Source organism: Chrysemys picta, chromosome 20 (assembly GCF_011386835.1).
Source record: "Chrysemys picta bellii isolate R12L10 chromosome 20, ASM1138683v2, whole genome shotgun sequence".
NCBI classification, from domain to species: Eukaryota; Metazoa; Chordata; order Testudines; family Emydidae; genus Chrysemys; species Chrysemys picta.
In genome coordinates, this window is record NC_088810.1 from 17,509,427 (window position 1) to 17,529,474 (window position 20,048).

A 20,048-nucleotide genomic window follows, 5' to 3' on the forward strand; every position below is an offset into this window, starting at 1 on the left:
GCAAGCCAAAACAAATTTCCATTTTGGTTATTTTAGACTTTCTGTCCCATGAAAAAAATTGAGATTTACTCCAATTTAGGATGAAATTTCCCCCTAAACCTTGGCATAATCAGCAGGATGAAAATTCCTTTGTTGCAGCCAAGTCTAGTTATAATGATATCAGACAGGACGGAAATAAACCTACAACCGTTTGAGCGATTGGGCCCACTCGGATGGGAAAGTCGACAACTAGAAAACAGCCATAAAGAAAACCAGTAGATCTTTGTTTTGATGTCTCCACACACTTGAGTTCCATAGTTGCACCCAGCCAGGGGAGAGTGGTCCCCAGAAATTACAGATACAGCCTCTTAGTTTCATACTCTTTTATTATTATGAAATGGCAAGAGAGGTAAAAGATGATATTATGGAGCACAAAGTGGTGAGGCAGCTGAAATCGTAGCGAAAGTGCCAGACTTCTAAATGCCCGGCAAAAGCAATAGACCGTAAAAGCAGCGGCGTGACAGTTAGGTGAATCTGTTGCCACAATAAACATTTTAGTTCAAAGAATACGAATCATGGCGTAATATTCACGCAGAGAAGATTTAGCGTCATTCTGGGGCGAAATACTTTCTTAACGTTTGTTCGGAGGCAGCACGGTGACAGACTGCCAGGTGAAGCCATCGGTTAGAGTTTGGGACCATTACACTTGAAAGATTTTGGAAAACACCTCTGGCATCGGCTTCGCTCAGTCCGGCCTGGAGAACACAAAGCGGCAGTGGAAGTGCTAGACAGCTGGGCCAGTGGAAGACTGAACAATTTGTGAAGGCAAACAAGGCATCTGTCCTTATAAAAGGGGAGGTAAAACAAGGACTCCTCACTAACACAACTTACTCAGAAGCCACTTGCAATGTACAAGAGAGCCATACACAGGATTGGTGTCTATACTCTGCAGATTTCTGTATGTAAGAGGACTACTGGACACTTATACAGCTGTGCATGCTCTAGGACAAAGTACAGTAGCATAACATTCTGCATACACCGTATGATACTTAACCCACCCAGATATTGAGATTTCTAGTTCTCAGCATTTGCTGCGGTCCATTAGATTGTGTGCGTGAACCATAGATCCCCAGTACCTAGTGACCAAACACGCACACCCTCCCCTTGACCATATTGGCTTGATCAGGACACCTTTGTTTCTCTGTGAGATCTGAGGAATATATAGTCCCTGGAAGCATCCCGGTTCTAAATTCAGGACATAGAAAGAGCTCATGAAGGGTGAAGACGTAGCCTCAGAATTCACACAGAAACCAAGATGAAGGCAGGTTTCTGTAATCCATTCCGAGGCCTTTTATATCAGCACTGACACCAAACCAGCAGTGAAGGATGGATGGAGAATACAGTGGTTTTCGTTTCATTTTAATTTAGTAGCTTTCTCCCATTCATTACCTGCTTTCTTTGTAAGGCACACTGAACATTAAGCATGTCGGTCTTGGAGACTTTGGGCCCAATTCCCTGGTACCCTGCACCTTTGTATAGCACTTACCCCAACGCCAAGTGGATATCAAGTGCTCAGAATGGCAGTGTCTGTCACTAGAGCTGCTGGGAAGCTTCCCAGCGGAATGTTTTTCCTTCGGAAAATGCCGTTTCATCCAAATCAAAACGTTTGCTGGGAACGTGTCAATTTTGACCATTTCATTTCAGAAACGAAATCATAATGGCACATTCCGCTAAGGGTGGAATGTTCCATTTCACTCCTTCTGGAGCCGAACGTCCCGAGGTTCCATTTCAAAATGATTGTCCAATCGTTTGACTTTAGACCACAGACTATAACATTTTGAAAAAGCTGAAATCCGAGTGAAACGTGATCGACCCCAAATAGTGTCCCGTCCCCCCGCCCCGCCACCCTCCAAATTTTGTTTCACGGGAAATTTTTGAATTGAATTGTTTTGTTCTGGAATGGGGGAAAAACTTCAAAATGGCAGGATTTCTCGTGAAACAGAAAGCACTTCCCGCACAGCTGTCTCTTACATTGAGTTGGCACTGGTGCAGGGTAAAGGAGAAGCAGACCCTTTATTTGAGAAGCCTCTTGATTTTTCACTCCCCCAGGCAAGAAGGCAGGCGTTTCAGACAAGGCGCACCCACTGTTTGGCATGTCCGTTAACCTTATATAGTTAAAAGAACTTTAAACGGTTTAAAGGCAGCTGAGGCATAACAACTATAAAGAGCGTTTTGTTCCAGTCTGTATGGATTTCAAGTGTCCACAGGAATGCGTACTTTTTTAAAACGAATTTTATTTAAAGTTTCATTCTAAGTACCTCGCCCCTGGTTTCCATGGGTTCTTGGCTTGGGACACAAAACCATACAGGCCTGTGAAGGAAAGTTTACATTCTTCACCTCCAGTTTAAAATCGGCATCTTAAAGTCAGCAGCCCGGCTATTTTTGGAAGGTGAAATAGCCATGCTCTGTATGTGGAATTTACATTTTTCCCGGCCGTTTACTAGTTCGGGCTGCCTCGTTCCCTTCTACATGTCACATACTCTGCAAGCTCCAGGAAGGCTTTGAATTGCTGCACATCGCGAATTTCCTGACTAGCATCATAACATCAAGAACCGGCTAGCATGCAGCTGCACCCCTGCCCTCTGGTGGGTGGAATCAGAACTGCTCCACTGTGGGTCATAGACCCTATACTGGTCGCTGCTAAAGGAAATTCACTCTGAGCTCACACTGTAGAAGCCTGGAGCAGTGGCTCTGAGTTCTATCACTCTGAAATTCCAAACAACCGCCTGATGCAGCATGGTGACCTCTGTGAAGTCCTACGTTGCCATAGATTTGTTACAATTAATCTCCATATAGAATAGACGTTCCTAGCCTCCCTTGCAGCACTGTGTACCATAAACAGCAGGTACATTGGAGCAATGCTACCCTTCAGCACAAACCCTCCTTTTCAGCCTTTTCCATCTCTCTTGTCCTGTTGCCTTTTGGACTAACATTTCTCATACCTGGCGTCAGCACAGGTATGAACAATCCAGCCAACAAGCCTTTTTTTTTATTTATGTGGCCATAAAAAAAACCTCCCAGATTTTCTACCACTTGTTTGCAGACACTTCTTTTGCACTTGGGGGAGGAAAAACTTTTTTTTTTAACCCCTTCACCTGAGGGCTGCTCACTCTAAGTAGCCCCTAAGGCCCAGATCCTCATAGGCATTTAGGTGCCTAACCCCCATTGAAATCAATAAGCGCTAGGCAGCTGCGGTCAGGTTGTTTCTAGGCTCCGGACAAGTCAGCACTAGCAGTCGGGTGTAAGGAAACCAAAGGTTGATTCCCAAGCAGTCGCCCCCTTCAGGCAGGGGACCACTTGCAGCAAACTAACGCAGGGGCAGGGGCAGGTCATTCACGGCTGACATAGATCCCAACATGGTCCCACAACTCTCCTGCCTTTCCCTAGGGAGGCTCTGGAAGGCTCGACCGCTCTCCTCCCCAATCCGCTTTCATCTGAGCCGGGTTCTCCCCTCGCTCCAAGCCTGACGCCAGCCAGGTGTAGCAAGGCGGGGCCGACGGACCCCACAGCCGCCCGTGAAGCCAGTGTGGGTAAAGCACAACGCCTAATCCTCTTGCTACTCCATGAGTATCCGAAAACTCCATGAGAGCAGGGGACTGGGCTAGATTACCTCTCTAGGTCCCTTCCAGTCCTATGATTCTTGTGGCTCTGAGCCTTACTGCTCAAAGCCGCCCCGACTAGAGTAACATACAGAGCCACTTACGACTCAGTAAGCAGGCTGCCAAGGTCTTCATCCCACTGGCGAGTGGCTACTCAGACGTCTCCCCAAAATATTTCAGTGGGGGGGAATCGGATGATCACCAGCGAGAGGGTTCGCAGGGTGGCCCTCCTGTGATACGGGCAGCAAGAGCCGGCCGTAAGGGTCCGGCTCCGATGGCCGCACCCATGCGGAGTAACGTGTTGCTCCCTGGCTTTAGACGGCCAATGCCCGGCTCATGGCGTGAGGCACTACGAGGCAATCCGAATCGGGTCCTCAGAGCCCACATGCGACCCATGTTCAGCGTGGCAGTAATCTCAGGGGATGGGAGCCCGAGCAATATTTAACCCCAAGTCTTTAAGGCAAAACTGATGTGGTGGCTGTATTTGGTTTTAGTGGGTCAGGCAGCCAAATCTACGGCTGGTGGAAACCGGCTCCATCAATACCTCCTGAGGCTCTGGCCCAGACATTTCTCTACATCCTAATGAAAATGTAGCTACGTTCCTAGCAAAATTGTCACACTGCTGGTTTTCTCTTTGCTCTGCGGTTTTGGACACACAAGGCAGACAAGCTGGGACTCTTTTCAGAAATGAGCCTTGCGCCCAGGGCCGGCGCAACCCATTAGGCGAGCTAGGCGGTCGCTTAGGGCACTAACATTTGGGGGGCGGCGACCGCGGCGGCCGGATCTTCGGCCGCCCTGGTCGTCGTCGGCATTTCGGGGGCGGGACCTTCCACCGCCTAGGGCGGCAAAAAAGCTGGCAGCACTCCTGCTTGTGCCTGATCAGAATTGAGCAGAACAAAGGGCCTGTTGGCGATGTCCGGCAGAGAAACCATTGAATATCCAAATGGAAAGGGTGGGGGAACTGAGCACGGGTTGGAAAAATGGGAGGGGGGGGGTTAGAGAAGCAGGGATGTCCGCCTCCCCAGGGCAATGCAATCGGACTTCAGCTAAGAGGAGAATTTGGATAGGTGAGGTGGTCTTCTGTTGGCACCCACGTTTCTTAATAAAACACAATAGGAATGAGCTCAAATCCGACCGCTACTTGGTGGTTCTCTAGCACGTTGTCGCACAGGTACGGTCAGAGCTATCGCACAAGGCCTGCTCACACCAAGACAAACTGACTGTGGCTTCCAACACTTCTGAGCTCCGCACGGGCACGTGAAGATGTGACTGCAGTACGGCTCGGCACGCCCCGGGTCGTTTTGGTCTAGCCAGCGTGAGTAACAATAGCAGTGTAGAAAAGGGTGAGATGGGCATGGGCATGGGCTGGCAACCCAAATAGGCACCCCAGGACTCTGGCAGGCTAGTACCGGGGTGGCTAGCCTGGGCCACCAGATGTTAAGGGGGCCACTGATGCATCCCCAGAAATACCAGACGTTTCAGTACTTCTGGGAATGGCGTGGGGCCGACCTCAGCTGTGTGACACTGCCCCTTTGGCATGACCCTACGGATGCCATGTTGAAGAGCACCCCAGTCAGGGGCACTGGAACGGGGGAGGGCAGGGACCACTTTTTGCCACGGTCCCTGTCCCTGCCCCTCCTCTTCCCCCCCGAGGCCCCGCCCCCTGGCTAGACTGGCAACGGGAGCCTGGGGAGCTGTGGGGAGCCGCGGACCCTCCACCTGCCCTAGGCGGAGGGCTTGGGGAAGGGGTGGGAACAAGGGTCAGGGGCTGCTCTCAAGCCCCCTGTACCCTAGGTAAGTGGAGGGGCCCGGGCTCCCCAGCCCCGCTTCTGGCTTGGCCAGGGGTGGGGTCTCGGTGATAAGAAGAGGGGCAGAGGCGGTGCCACGGAGAGGGTAGGGGTCCCTGCCCCCCCACTTTGGGGGAGGCTTCACTGCCCCTGACCCCAGTCACACTGGCAGGGGCAGAGGGGCGCACTCTTCAACATGGTGTCCTCTGTGCCTGATACTGGACAAACCCATGTCTGGTTTTATCCCAGTGCTGGACAGAGGCCCAACCACAGAAAAACAGCACAGCCCGGCTTAAAATGGGACAAATGGCCCGGCTGCCGCATCTACCCTGCGATGGTTACCCACGCCAGCTAGAGTAACGCTAGCTCAGGTGTGCCTACCCCTGCATTGACTGTGTCGACATACCCTTGAGAAGAGAGAAGGTGGGTGGATGGGGAAACACGGACGGTGAGCCTTGGAGGTGTCATCACTGGGCGACTCGTTAATCAGAATCGTCAGCAACCACTTTCAAAGTAAAGGACAACACAGAGACCTAACCAAAAAGACCCGGCTGTGTGCCTGGGCCGCTGGCATCAGACCAGATCAAAATCGAACGCGCTAACGCTGGCTATCGGCGCGCGCCAGAAATTGAAGCTGTTGAACTGCAGGAGAGTGTCCTCTTCCTCGGAGATGTCCTGCCTGAGCTGTTTCCAGGCCCCGGACCGCTTGCCCACACCTCCCTTGGCTTTGTAGAGCGCCGCGTCGGTCAACCCCAGCCCCTCCAGCTCCGCCAGGTCGAGCTCCGGGATGGGCATCCTCCAATAGAGAAAGGAGTTGTACTGGCTGTTCGCCGTGTCCAGCATCTCCACCTAGAAGGAAGAGGACGGAAAAGTCTTTTGGAGACGCAGGTTACCGCGCAGTCCTAGCCACTCGGGGTAAGGAATGAGCTAAAACGTTACTGCCTCATGATCACCCAGGCCCTGAACCTGTGAACAGGCCCATGGAGAGAAATTTGAGGCCCCAATACGTCATCCGCTGGGGCCTCCCCTCAGCCCATTTCACCACAGTTAGACGTTTGGGGGTACAATGGTCCCTTCCCCCATCAATGCTGCCGGCGAAGAATATTGCTGTGTGGGCAGGTGGAGAAGGCAGCAGGCCTTAGCCAGGAACACTGGGTTCTAGTCCAGGCTCTGTCCCAGCGCCCTTCTCTGTGCTCTAGGGCAGGTCCCTTCGGCCCAGGCTGTCAGGCACCTTTGAAGATCTGGGCCTCAGCTCCCCATCTGTAAATTAGTACTGGTGCCTTCCTCTGTCTGGCCTAGGGAGATCGTAAGGTCTCTAGGGCAGGGATTGTCTCTTACTTTGTGTCTGTGTAGCATCACGGGGTCCCTGGGTGGTACCACCGCCTACACCTCCTAATGTGGAAATTATGGGATGGAAACATTCCACAAATCTTGGGACAGGTCCCAGCCCCCGAGCCCTTCCGGATCTTCCCCTCCCCAGGCTGCCTAGGGTTGGTTTTACAGCCGCCTTCTATCCCAGCAGCCACGTGTCGCACCTCAGCGGCCGTTTTGTCCTGTTTTGATAAAGGATCAAAACCAGCTTGTTGAAGCAGTGCTGTCTAGTGCACTGGCTTGGGACTCAGCAGTGGTGGGGTCTAGTCTTAGCTCTGCCACTGGCCTCCTGGCGACCTCAGGCATGTCACCTAACTGCTCCGGGCCTCAGTTTTCCCCATCTATAAAATGGAGGTGACAAAACTGACCTCCTTTGTCAAGTGCCTTAAGAGCTGCTGATGAAAAGTGCCAGGTAAGACTAGGGCCTAGCTACTCAAAGGTATTTATGCCTAACTCCCTTTCAGGATCTAGGCTTACGATTGGCTTCGCTATAGCATTTACCTTGGATATGGAGATACAGACGTTCTCGGAAGGAGCCACCCTAATGTTTGCATGGTAGGAAACTAATCATGTGGGGCGTGGAAATAAAATCCCCTGTGGTTTGTTTCTAGTGCTGAAAATTTGCGGGTGACCGGGAACACGAAGAGAACTACGTGTGGACAATGGGAATAAAACAGGAACAGAAATAGAATTAGGGTTAGTAGGATTCATGATAAGGACGCACAACAAATTCTTGCTATCCTTTGACTATAACTCTCCAGATAGAATATAATATATATATATTCGAGTGTGTGTGTGTGTGTGTGTGTGTGTGTGTGTGTGTACATGCACACCTATGCCTGTGGAGGAGACAGTGTTGCCTAGTGGGTAGCACGCTGGCCTGGGCCTCAGAAGATCTGGGCTCTGTTCCTGTCTTGTCCGCTGGCCTGTGAGTAGCTCACTTCACAGCTCTGTGCCTCAGTTTCCCCATCTATACAATGGGATAATGGCCCATTTCCTCAAAGGTATATTGACCTCCATTGTAAAGCACTTTGAGCTCTTCTGATGAGAAGAGTCTAAGAGGTATTGCCATGGTGTGTGTGCGTATATCTGTGTGGGCATGCGTGTGTATCTGTGGAGAGGGGGTGTGTATACACACCCTAACCCCACACCCATCCACAAAGACAAAGGACTTCATCCTCTTTCCACCACGCCCCTGCTCAAATCAGGAGTCACTCCACTGACATCAGTCCAGCCCCCTCCCCGCCAGATGTGAGAGCAGAATCAGGACCCAATCGGCTGTAACAGAGCTCTGCTTTGGGGTTTCTAGCCCCCCCGTCACACACCTGAGACGCCTCTCCTACCTCCCGCTGCACGGCACATCACGCGACATCCATTGTGTGCCGAGCCAGACAGTTCCTGCAATTGCCCCACCCAGACGGATTTGCTGCAGTGCCCCTCCCCCGCTCTTGCTCTTCACTTTGATACCACCTTAAAATACAATTCTCCCCACTCCCCAAAGACCTGGCCTACCCTAGTCCAAGTGAATCCAACCCTTAATGTGCGTTTCCCTGGCAGAACTCTGTCCTTTGACTGTAAAATCAAAGACAGCGAGGACCAATCAGTCTATATATCTAGATTTCCCTTGCTTTCCACTGACTGTTTCTTACGAGGCTTGAATCCACTGGGTTTCCGACATCCCCTGCATCTGGGCGCTCGCATTCCCATCAAATTACACAGGGACCAGTTTGCTTCTAAATTTAAAAAAACCCAAAGACTGTGTGTCATCCCCTTCCATAAAACGAACAACTGTGGTTTTTTTTAATAGCACTCTGCTCACGGGTATATTTCCGGCTTTCTTTTTGCAAGAGGACAGCAGATTATTAAAATTAGCTCCGTGATGCGTTTGGCACCGGGCAATCTGCTTGATTTAGAACTGCACTCAACGAGGCCAGCCTCTAAGCCGTGATGCGGGAGGGTAATTATATATATTAAAAAAAAGAGGCAGATATTAAAAAAAGACAATTTACACTTCAGAGATTCCTCTGCGTTGCCTGTCGTCCTCAGGGCCAAAGAGAAGCGCGTCACCTTGATTAATGGAATCATGTTAACGGGCAATCAGCCAGGTTCGATGGGGGACTGGAGCCTTTATTCCACTGCAGTGAAAGCCTAGTGCTAAACTGATCCTGTATGTTCCATTTCTTCTCCTTCCCTGTACCAGGGGGTAGCCGTGTTAGTCTGTATCCACAAAAACAACGAGGAGGCCGGTGGCACCTTAAAGACTAACAGATTTATTTGGGCATAAGCTTTCGTGGGTAAAAAACCTCACTTCTTCAGATGCATGGAAAACCTCTGAGGGCTGACACACCAGCAATCCAAGCCTCGGCAACCCCCCCAGCCCCCCTGAAGCGACTCGGCTTTCTTTTTAAGGAATAGTGATGCTTTTTTACCTGTTTTAAGGAAGGGTCGGATCTGGTGGCTGCTAACCCAGCTGACAGGGTCTTCTTTGTGCCGAAAGCGTTTTCTGCTGCAGCTGGGCGTCAGGCAGGCTTGCAGAATGTTCTGCCTTGCTTTTGTCTGGGTGCGAGTGTGCGCGCGTGTCTGTCTGTCTCCGCAATGCAGCCCCTCCTAAAGAGGCAGATTCATTACCCCTCCTCCCAGGGCTGGTGGGCCGATGATTCAGCTGTGGGAACGCTCTGTGATTTAAGTGGTGCACCCAGGCTTTATTCTAGTCGGGGTGGGGGAGCGGGCTTGAAAGCAGAAGCGATCTGACTTCATCCACACACTTGAGCTTAGTTGCAGTTCTATAATGTTAGGGAAAACCTATGCCAAGAGGATTTTAAAACAGAACAATCTTGTGATACCTGGGCAGGGTCCCTCCCATTTCATCTTCTGCGTGCTAATAGGTGTGGGCTGAGGAGCGCCATACTTTCCCTTTCTACCCACTCACAACTGCAAGCAACGTTCATTTTAAAATGGTAGGATCCGGAGGCTCTTTGGTGAAACCGAACGGGCGTTCCTTGATACAAAGCGAGCTGGATCGCTCGGTAAGCTGGGTGCCAGCAGACGCTGTCTGCTTGAATAGGGCTACATGTATACATCTATGAACAAAGAATGCCGGCCGTACTTACAGGACGGGGGACTCTTTCCTGGGAAGCAGTGATGGAAAAAGATTTGGGGGCCATGGGGGGTGCTCAGCTGACCATGAGCTCCCAGTGCGACACCGTGGCCAAAAGGGTGAATGGATCCTGGGAGGCATAACCAGGGGCATCTCACGTGGGAGCAGAGAGGTTATTTTACCTCCGTATCTGGCACTGGCAGGGGTGAAAGTAAACCAGTATGGGCCGGTACGGCATACCGGTAAAAATTGGCCACCGGTACCAGCCCATACCCAGCTGTGCCTTTTGCCCCCTCCCCCCCCGGCCGCCAACGGTGGGGGAGGGAGGAAGGAGCAGCTGCCCCGGGCTAGCGATTTAAAAGGGTCTGGGGCTCCGGCCGGCCCCGGGCCCTTTAAATCGCCGCTGGAGCCCCGGCTGGCACCGGCCAGGCAGCACACAGATGGGCTAGCTGGGGGATGCTGAACCCCCAGCCCCGCCCCTTCCACCCGAGGCCCCGTCCCTTCCGGGGACCGGAGTCAGCCCCCATACCGGTAAGTCTTCCCCGTTACTTTCACCCCTGGGCACTGGTGCCACCGCTGCTGAAATCCTGCATCCAGTTCTGGTGCCAGCAGTCAAGGAGGATGTTGATAAACTGGAGAGGGGTCAAAGAAGAGGCACGGGAATGATTCATTAGAAAACCTGCCTTACAATGATAGACTGCAGGAGCTCCGTCTATTTAGCTTAACAAAGAGAAGGTTAAGGGGGGACTTGATCACAGTCTGTAAGTACCTACATGGGGAACAAATATTTAATAGGGGCTCTTCAGTCTTGCAGAGAAAGGGAGCCCACACTCCAACGGCTGGACGTTGAAGCCAGACGCATTCCGATTGGAAATAAGGCGCACGTTTTTAACAGGGAGAGCAATTAACCCCCGGAACAATTTCCCGAGGCTCGTGGTGGATTCTCCGGCACTGACCAGTTTTAAATCAAGACAGGGTGTTTTTGGTAAAAGCTCTGCTCTGGGAAGGGTTTCGGGGCAGGTCTCGTAGAGGAGCCGGGGACATTTTGCAAATAAACAAATGACACTAAACAAATACCTGAGACGGCACCCGAGTTCTGCTCCAGAGGGGAAACTGACCTGTGAATCCCTTAGATCCTGCTCAGCAAGGGAGGAATTAATTAACTCAAGTTTCAGAGTAGCAGCCGTGTTAGTCTGTATCCGCAAAAAGAACAGGAGTACTTGTGGCACCTTAGAGACTAACACATTTATTAGAGCATAAGCTTTCGTGGACTACAGCCCACTTCTTCGGATGCATACCATAATTAACTCAAGACACTGTTTGAAAAGACCCCATACCAAATAAGGCTGTATTGTTCCGGCTTCCTAGCAAATTCCCGAGGATATAAAATCCGCCTCTACTATCCTAGACCTTATATTTTTGGCATAGGATTCGAATTCTCTTCTGGGTCCTCCGCTGGAGTGGTTTTCCTGTTGCTGTGTGCACATAATTCCCATCAAAGCCAAGCCCCCTTTGCGTTAGGTTTTCAGACTGTCTATTTCTGCCTCCTTGTTTTTGCTTTCAGATCCACTTATCTCGGCGCCTGGGCCATTAGCGGAGCAGTGAGGATCCGCTCTCTCTCCCTAAATAGACCCACGTTTAGTTCCGTCATGTTCGCCCAGCTGGGGTTGGGGTGGAGGAGGGGGCTGCGCAACCTAGCAGGTGTGAGAACTCTGCTGCCGAAACTGGTGACATTTTTCTCTCTGGTGTTTTCCGAGAAGGTTGAGTAGCTTTGTTTTCCTTTGCTTTTCTGCTGATGGAGGCCGAATGACAGACCCTGTGGGAAACTGATCCGGAGCACACAGATTCGATGGGGTAAACCAAGGAGGGGGAAAATCCAGAGCTGCATCTAGTTCTTCCAACCAGACCCTTAGCTAGGGGCCAAGTGGGCAGCGAGGGTTGTCATCAGATTCCCTCGTGGATTCATAGCCAGAAGGGACCATTAAATCATCTACTCTGACTTCCGGCATATCACAGGCAATTAAATGTCACCAAGTTACCCCTCCAGCCAGGGGCGTGGGCACAGGGGACCACGGCCCCATCACTTGGGGGGAAGAGGCAGCGCAGGGGCAGGGCCTTGCATGGAGTGGGTGGAGTGAGGGCAGGGGCGCAGGGAGAAGGATGGCATGGGGCGGGGCCTCTGGGGAAAGGGACGTGAGCTTGGGGCAGCGTGGTGCAGGTGTGGTTCAGGTGCTGGTGGCCCCCCCCTACTTTTAGGGAGCGTCCGCCACTCCTCCAGCACATCACTGGATGTTGCCATGGAATGACTGTTGCCTCCCTCACAGTGCCAAGGCCCATGCTGCTTTCTGTTCAGCTGACCCAAGCCACTTGGGTCCACATCCCTGGGGAGAGCAGGAGACACCCACTGCTTCCTGCTCTCAAAGGGGTGCATAACAGGAAACAGGGCTGTCTACCCGTGGCAGTCGCCCAGTGCTATGTGTGTGCGCACTGTGGAGGTGCCATGCTGCGGAGGCAGCGTTCCCCAGTACAAAGGGCACAGGATGGAGACCCGGGTGCTATTCCTGTCCCTGTAACTGTCCCTCCTCCTTGTGACAACCTTTTATGTACTTGAAAACTGTTCTCATGTCTCCGCTCAGTCTCCTCTTCTCCAGACTAAACAAACCCAGTTTTTTCAATCTTCCCTCACAGGTCATGTTTTCTAGACCTTTAATCATTTTTGTTGCTCTTCTCTGGACTCTCTCCAATTTGTCCACATCCTTCCTGAAGTGTGGCACCCAGAACTGGACACAATCCTCCAGCTGAGGCCGAATCAGCGCGGAGCAGAGCGGAAGAATGACTTCCCGTGTCTTGCTTACAAGCCTCCCTCTAATACAGCCCAGAGTGATGTTCGCTTTTTTGGGCACCAGTGTGACACTGTTGACTCATATTTAGCTTGTGGTCCACTCGGACCCCCTGATCCCTTTCTGCCGTACTCTGTCCTAGGTATAACCAGGTAGTGTGTAGCCACGGGGGTGCGAGCAGCGGGTGGGGCTAGGCCAAGGACGATCTGTCTGGGATACTAGGAACGTACTCCGGGCGGAAAGCCCCCTCCCGCTGCTCGCACTGCCATGGCAATAGATGCTCGCTCTTGGAGCTGGGAATTCCACCTTCCAGCTCCAGGTCAGACACACCCCCAGGGTGTGATTTTTTTTTTAACTGATATTTAGTAAGACCAGTACAACCCCTGGTGTGGGCACTGTTATACTGGTTTAAAGGTGCTGTATACGGCTATACCTTATTCTCCTTCCTGCATGGGAACGGCTGTACCAATATGAAGCACCTGTATACTGATGTGACCACAGCCACACTAGGTGGTGGTTCTGCTTTAACTACACCGGGATCGCTGACGGGGGACAGCTCTCTGGTGTAGATAAGACGGGTAATTTCATTTGCAAAAGGTCCAGAATCAAAAAGGCATCTAGGCTCCTAAATCAGTTTGGCATTGGAATGCTGAGTGCAGCAAGGCTTAAGTCCCTTTAAAAATCTGGGCCTAAGTACTGCCGTAGGCTCCTGAGTGCCTCTGAGGCAGCTGCAAATGGGACAGAGGTTCTTGCATTACGGGCTTTCGAAAATGTTACCCATCGTCGCATGATGCCCTCTGCCCACTCCCGGCAAAGCCTGGCCCCAAGCAGTGAATTATTTCCCCATGTGGCTGGCAAGCAGAAGAGGCTTCTATTCCCACTGAGAGCCCTTCCGCTGCAGCCCGCACGCTTAAGGTGCCTGGTAAACGTGGGCTACTCACGAAGGTAGTTGCTGATCCCAGACAGCGTATACGCAGGGCGGGGACTTGGTGTGGTTCCATGCCTTGTGCACTCACACCAGGTGACAATAACCCTGAGTTCTCCTATAGCGCTGTTCATCTGTCGGTCTCAAAGCGCTTCACGCAGGAGGGCAGTATCATTACCCCCATTTTACAGATGGGGAAACCAAGGCACGGGGGTCACTTACGTCACTTACCCAAAGCCCCCTGCTGAGCAGTGGCAGAGCCAAGAACAGAATCGCAGTCCCCTAGGCCGCACTGCCTCCTTGCTTCGGGGTCACTTGGCACTGGTATCAAGGACTGTGCCAGGCGCAGGGCAGAGGAGACGCAAGGCAGGTGGTGAGGCTCAGGCACCTAAATACCTCTGAGGAGCCGGGCCCCTGTGCCTGGGGCATAAGCTAATGCAGCCCATCTGTTCATTGGGGCTGACTCCGAAGATCAGGGAGCTGTAACCCTTCCCCTCCTTCCTGGGCCACGTGGACTCCCCGATGAGGAATCTGAATTCAACTTAGAGAGAGGCAACGCAGTGTGATAGCTAGGACACTGAACATAGACTCAGGAGACCTTGGGTCTCTTCCCAACTCTACCATAGACCTGCTGGGTGACCCTGGGTCAGTCACTTCCCCACTCTGTGCCTCAGTTTCCCCTCCCACTCTTTGACTATTCAGACTGGACGCTCTTTGGGGCAGGGACTGTCTCTCACTCCGTGTCAGTGCAGCACCCGGCCTGACTAGTCTTGACTGGAACCGCTAAGTGCTCCCATCATAACTTTTCTATTCCTGTGCCGTGATTTTTGTCCCAGTTCCAGCTGACCTGGCCGTGGTGTGGATTGGGATGGAAAGTGCCCAAGGTGAAGCTCAGATAAAGAAATGCTGGGTTGGATTCCCCATTCCAGGTGTGTCTACACCGCAACCTGAGGGGTGATTGCAGCTCGGGTACACGTCCCCACACTAGCATGGCTAAAAATGGCAGTGCAAATGTGGCGGAGTGCGTCTCAGCATGGTCAATGCAAGCAGGCCAGGGGTGCTGCGTTACCATCTCACCAGCACTGCGTCTACACGGCTCTATTTAGCCACGCCACTGCGGGTGAAGCTAGCTCTGGGATGCCTATCAGTCACAGCTTAGATTGCAGTCTAGACATAGCCCCAGTTTCTCCATTTTGACCCCAGCAGGACTCCGTTGACATTAGGGTTGCCAGGTGTCCAGTTTTCGACCGGAACGTTCGGTCAAAAAGGGAACCTGGCAGCGTCCAGTCAGCACAGCTGACCGGACACTAAAAGTCCGGTTGGCCACAGTACCCAGCCTCTGCCACTGGGGGGCGGAAAGAGCAGCAGCGTCTTCTGGAGCCACATGGAGGAGCTGCTCTCTGCTCAGCTGCTGAAACTTGACAGAGCATTGGCTGGCTTGCAAGAGGTAGGTGCCGCCACCCAGGGGGAGGGAATCCTGTCTGCCCCCCACTTCTGCCCCACTGTGCTCCGATTGCCCCGGCCCCTCGCTACGGGGACCGATCCCCGTGTACCGCTGTGCCCTGGCCCCCCTCCGCCCTGTTGTGCCCCAATTGGGCAGGTGGGCAGGCTCTGTGTCAGCTCCTCCCAGCTTGATCTGCAGGTAGGAGGGGAGTCCTGGGAGAGGGGGGAGTGAGCTGCAGAAGGTGGAGAGTGAGCAGGGTGTGGGGCCGCCCTCGGGGAAGAGGCAGGGCGGGGGCGGGACAAGGCTTTCAGCAATTAGAAAGTTGGCAGCCCTAATTGAAATCTGTGGAATTACATCAGTGTAAAACCAGAATGACCTAGTGGGGAAATCAGGAGGCTCTTTTCCATACAAATCTTTGGAGTTGGACTTTCTTTTGGGGACAGTGAGAACTTCCTATTCTCCTGAGCACTGCGGGAAACCTGAGACACTTGAAAGATTTTCATTTTCCTAAGGCCAGTAGCGAATAGATGGAAATATATATGTATATTTTAAAAGGCCAAGGTGTGGTCAGGGGATAATTTGTTACAGGTTACAGGACAAATGCTCCTGGGCAGGGCGGGGGAGGGAGAAGGAGGGCGGGGGAGGGAGAATTGATGGAAAAACACTTTTCAACTGATAAATTTTTAACGAAAAATCACTTTCCCATCGAAACAGAAATTTCCACCGGACACGTCTGTTTTGGATGAAATGTTTCAAGATCTCATTAAAAGCCCACCTCCTTTTACCTGACAGTTTTTGAGTTGGGGGGTTTTCAGTTTTTCAACAAACCCCAAAAATCTTTGGATTTCCCCCTCCCCCAAAATGAAAACTTTTCTGTTGAATTTTCCCCCCCCCAGGAACAAACCCGAATGCCGTTTCCCAGCCAGCCTGACGGAGGGCGTGGTGAGCAGAGAGCTGGATAGTTGGATCCAGTGCCGCTAGGGGCACATCCCTCTGTTTCGTTCCCAGCCCATTAGACTGTGGAAGAGTTTCTCAAGGCATATTGGACTGCATTAGTAGGAGCATTGCCAGCAGATCGAGGGAAGTGATTATTCCCCTCTATTCGCCATTGGTGAGGCCACATCTGGAATATTGCGTCCAGTTTTGGGCCCCCCACTACAGAAAGGATGTGGAGAAATTGGAGAGAGTCCAGTGGAGGGCAACAAAAATGATTGGGGGGCTGGGGCACATGACTTATGAGGAGAGGCTGAGGGAACTGGGATTATTTAGTCTGCAGAAGAGAAGAGTGAGGGGGGATTTGATAGCAGCCTTCAGCTACCTAAAGGTGGGTTCCAAAGAGGATGGAGCTCGGCTGTTCTCAGTGGTAGCAGATGACAGAACAAGGAGTAATGGGTTCAAGTTGCAGTGGGGGAGGTCTAGGTTGGATATTAGGAAAAACTATTTCACTAGGAGGGTGGTGAAGCACTGGAATGGGTTCCCTAGGGAGGTGGTGGAATCTCCTTCCTTAGAGGTTTTTAAGGTCAGGCTTGACAAAGCCCTGGCTGGGGTGATTTAGTTGGGGTTGGTCCTGCCTTGAGCAGGGGGTTGGACTAGATACCTCCTGAGGTCCCTTCCAACCCTGATCTTCTATGATTCTATGAAGAGCCATCCCTGGAGACACTGACAGTGAGGCTGGGCGCAGCGTGAAGGCGAGGCCGTAGGAAGCACTGCCCAGGAGCCCCTGTTCTAGGCTATCCCAGCTCTGATTTCTGTGCAGGGGGTGGTGTCACTTGCTGCAGAGGATGAAGATGAGGGAGACTCTATGGTTCATTCTCTCTGGAGCGACAGCCTGGCACAACAAAGGGATTCGGCCCCCACAGATCTATGGGGCGCTACTTTGCAGTCCTCTCCTTCCCACCCCCCACCCCCGCTCCTGAATCTCCTGCACGGCTTCTCCCGTAGGAGGGCTGCAGCCGGTCGAGTCTGTGCCTTTAACCCACCTTGAGAAAATAAATCCGTGGGGGCAGGTGAGAAGGAGAGTGGGAAGAGGCCAAGAAAGAACGGTTGCAGCGCGTTACATAAGCTGAGCCCAGGGCCGCTCTATAATTCATTCCCAAAAAGCATTTTGCCATTGAAAAATTAATGAAATTAACGAGGAGTGGAAGCTGAGCTTCCGGGATGGGAGATTGCTCTGTGGCCTAACCAGTGATGTCCTATAGGCCCACTTACCACTATCCTTACACATGGGCGGAGCGATAGCCCACAGTTCCCATGCGGCCGGAGGAGCCGTGCCAGCCCCCGGGCTGTTAACACATTCTGAGCGCAAACCGGGGGCTCTGAAAGGCTCCGGACTGTTCCTGGTGTAACAGTTGCATTGCCACAAAGTTCCATTCCAGGAACAAGGCTGGGTTTCTCACGCCCAGGGACAGCGGGTGCCCAAGGTCTGCAGCTGTCCAAAGAGGCGATGATACATTCTGCTTGGCAACATCCCGACCAAGCTGCCAAGGCCCAAACAGGGGGATGCCGTGTGGGAGACAGAGCCTCGATATTATTCATGCAGGAAACCTGAACTGCCCTGGCATTCCGGGGTAAAGCCGGGCTCGTCTCCAGGGGGAACTGAACGAGAGCAGTATAATTATAGAATCACAACGCGGCAGAGCTACCAGCCTGTTCTCCCAGCGCAAGAACTGTCACCTTCCATCAGGGCACCTCTGGCATCTTCAAACGCGACACTCACAAAGCAGGCTGCGGGCGCCCACCGACCTTTCCCCTCCCCTCACCCACCTTGCTTCCTGTCGCTCTCCTCCTCAATAGAGCCGCTTGCTGGCTTGTGTACTCACTTGATCCATCCCAGCTGCCTGGTCAATCACAGATGAGGCTGGGCCCAACGCGCCTGAACCTATGACACAAGCCCTCTGCCCTGATCCTCAGACTTGCAGCTCCGAACGTCAACTGAAATCAATGGAAGGGAGGAACCTAGGTAGCTTTGCAGAGCTGGGCCTGTCGGTCTCTTTAACCGCAGCGTCAGGACCAGGCATTGGTGACGCGAATCATTTTCAGCTGTAAAAGTGAGGCCGTTTGCGTGGGCCATAAGGCACTTTGGCCCACATCCTCAAAGGTGTTTAGGCACCTCATTCCCGTTGACTTGATGATCTGGGTTTGGAGATAACCCGAGAGCCATCTCTCGACATGAGGGATGTGTGAGACCGGCTGTGCCTTGCAAAAAGCCAGACTCCGATTCCCCTGCCCCATCATTGCCACAGGGATAGTGACAAATGATGTTTTACTCACATGATGCAAAACAATTCCTTGCTGCTGCACGAGTTGAGCCGGCCCACAGTGATTTGGAGCCCCACGAATTGCATTGCAGAAATCGGTGGTCACGTCTGAAAATTCTGGCCTCAGCGTCTCACAATCTGGTCCAGACGCCCCCCTCTCTCTACTGGGCAAAGCTGCGGATTGTGGAGGCTGGCAGCCACAACAGGAATTCAGACCTGCTGTGTCCTGGAGTTTATTTTTCATTTTAACAATGTGTCTGAATCAACCCTACAATAATAAATCTCGGTGCATGCACCGGGAGGAAGCCCCAACTGGGTTGTTATTAAAAGCGCAGTGAATGAAAAACAATGGGCCAGATCTTCAGCTGGGGGAAATCATTGTAGTTCCTTTGCAATGGAGTGGAGAGATGTTACATTACACCAGTTGGGGATCTGGCCCAGTATTTTTTTAAATCCCACAGAGTGCTTGGACAGGGTCCCTTTGAAACAATTGGGTCAGTTCTCCCTCGACGCCTCCTTAGGGGGGTTCTTGTCCTACAAGACATCGGCTGTGCCCTCCCCGGAAGACTGACACTCACGGGGTGGGCACAGCCGATGGGAGGGAGGCACCTCAGTATCATTGAGGATCTAGCCGGCCAGGGCACCTACACAGCAGGGACTTTGTGGAGGGGAAGCATGCAACGTTCCCAGTGCTTTGCTTCACCGCTGGGCTCTGTGCATTCTGGGACATCCCTCGCCGTGCATTGTGGGACACAAAGCAAAAGGGTCTGGAATCCTGGGGGTCAAACGCCACAATTCCCGTGTTTCCTCTCCTGCCATTCCCTGATTCCTCTCTTGTGGGCAAGTTAGCACCATTTCAGGAAGGAACAGAATGGAACTGACCACCCAGGGTGCTGGAATAATTTGTATAGTGGGGGTGCCGAAAGCCTTGAACTGTAAACCCTGGATAGGATGAAAATCACTTCAAGCACCTATAGACAGCCCCAGAGATCTCCACAGCACAGGTACAGGATGGACAGTGACCATGCAAGCTCCGTCCTAGCAAGCCCACGTTTGGAATCAGAGGCAAGTTTAATCTCAGCCAGGAACTGAACTCAGATCTCCAGAGGCGCTATCCTGTCTCTTAACTACATCCCCGCTCCGTGCCTCAGTTTCCCCATCTGTAAAATGAGGATAATGATACTGATGACCTGTACAAAGTGCTTTGAGATCTGCTGGGGATGATGCTGATTTACTCCAGTGCGATAAGAAGAATAGTGCTTTATGCCCATTTTGCGCCGGTACAAATGACTCTACAAGGTGCAAGACAAAATCAGGCCCAGAAAAATCACAACCATATTTCTGTCCATATTAAACCATATTTATTTTTACACCCATTTTGCAGATGGGAAAACCAAGGCCCAGAAAGGTTCAGCCACGTGCCGAATGCAAGTGGCATGACACGGGGTATGTCTACACTGCAGCAGGGAATCATGCCTCCCAGGCTGGGTAGACGGACATGCTGGTTCTGCTCAAGCTAGTGTGCTAAAACAGCCAAGTGGCCATTGAGCACAGCTCGCCACCAGAGCACATGCCCGACCGACCCCGTGTCCCTGCCCAGGTGGCTAGCCTGCGCCACCTCCCGAGCCACAACACCTACACCGTGATGTATAGCGTGCTAACGCGAGCAGAGTGAGCGTGTGTCTATCG

At 52.3% G+C, this 20,048-nt stretch overlaps 1 protein-coding gene across 2 annotated transcripts; it reads right to left on the minus strand.

The window, feature by feature from the left end:
- Nucleotides 1-347: 347 nt before the first annotated feature.
- Nucleotides 348-9,363, minus strand: MLLT11 (MLLT11 transcription factor 7 cofactor). Of its 2 annotated transcripts, none has more exons than XM_005293700.5 (2): nucleotides 9,226-9,363; nucleotides 348-6,274 (listed from the first exon to the last, which is right to left on the minus strand). In XM_005293700.5, exon 2 carries the CDS (start codon nucleotides 6,266-6,268, stop codon nucleotides 5,999-6,001), a length of 270 nt encoding a protein of 89 aa, XP_005293757.1. In that variant the 5' UTR covers nucleotides 6,269-6,274; nucleotides 9,226-9,363; the 3' UTR covers nucleotides 348-5,998. The 2 variants fall into 2 exon arrangements, with proteins under 2 accessions (XP_005293757.1, XP_065429667.1); XM_065573595.1 differs by lacking the exon at nucleotides 9,226-9,363 and adding an exon at nucleotides 7,298-7,435 and having other exon boundaries at nucleotides 5,858-6,274.
- Between the last annotated feature and the right edge of the window lie 10,685 nt (nucleotides 9,364-20,048).

Bases quoted from the DNA above. Each gene is read 5' to 3' on its own strand.
- MLLT11 (XM_005293700.5), bottom strand. From the start codon at position 6,268: ATGCTGGACACGGCGAACAGCCAGTACAACTCCTTTCTCTATTGGAGG.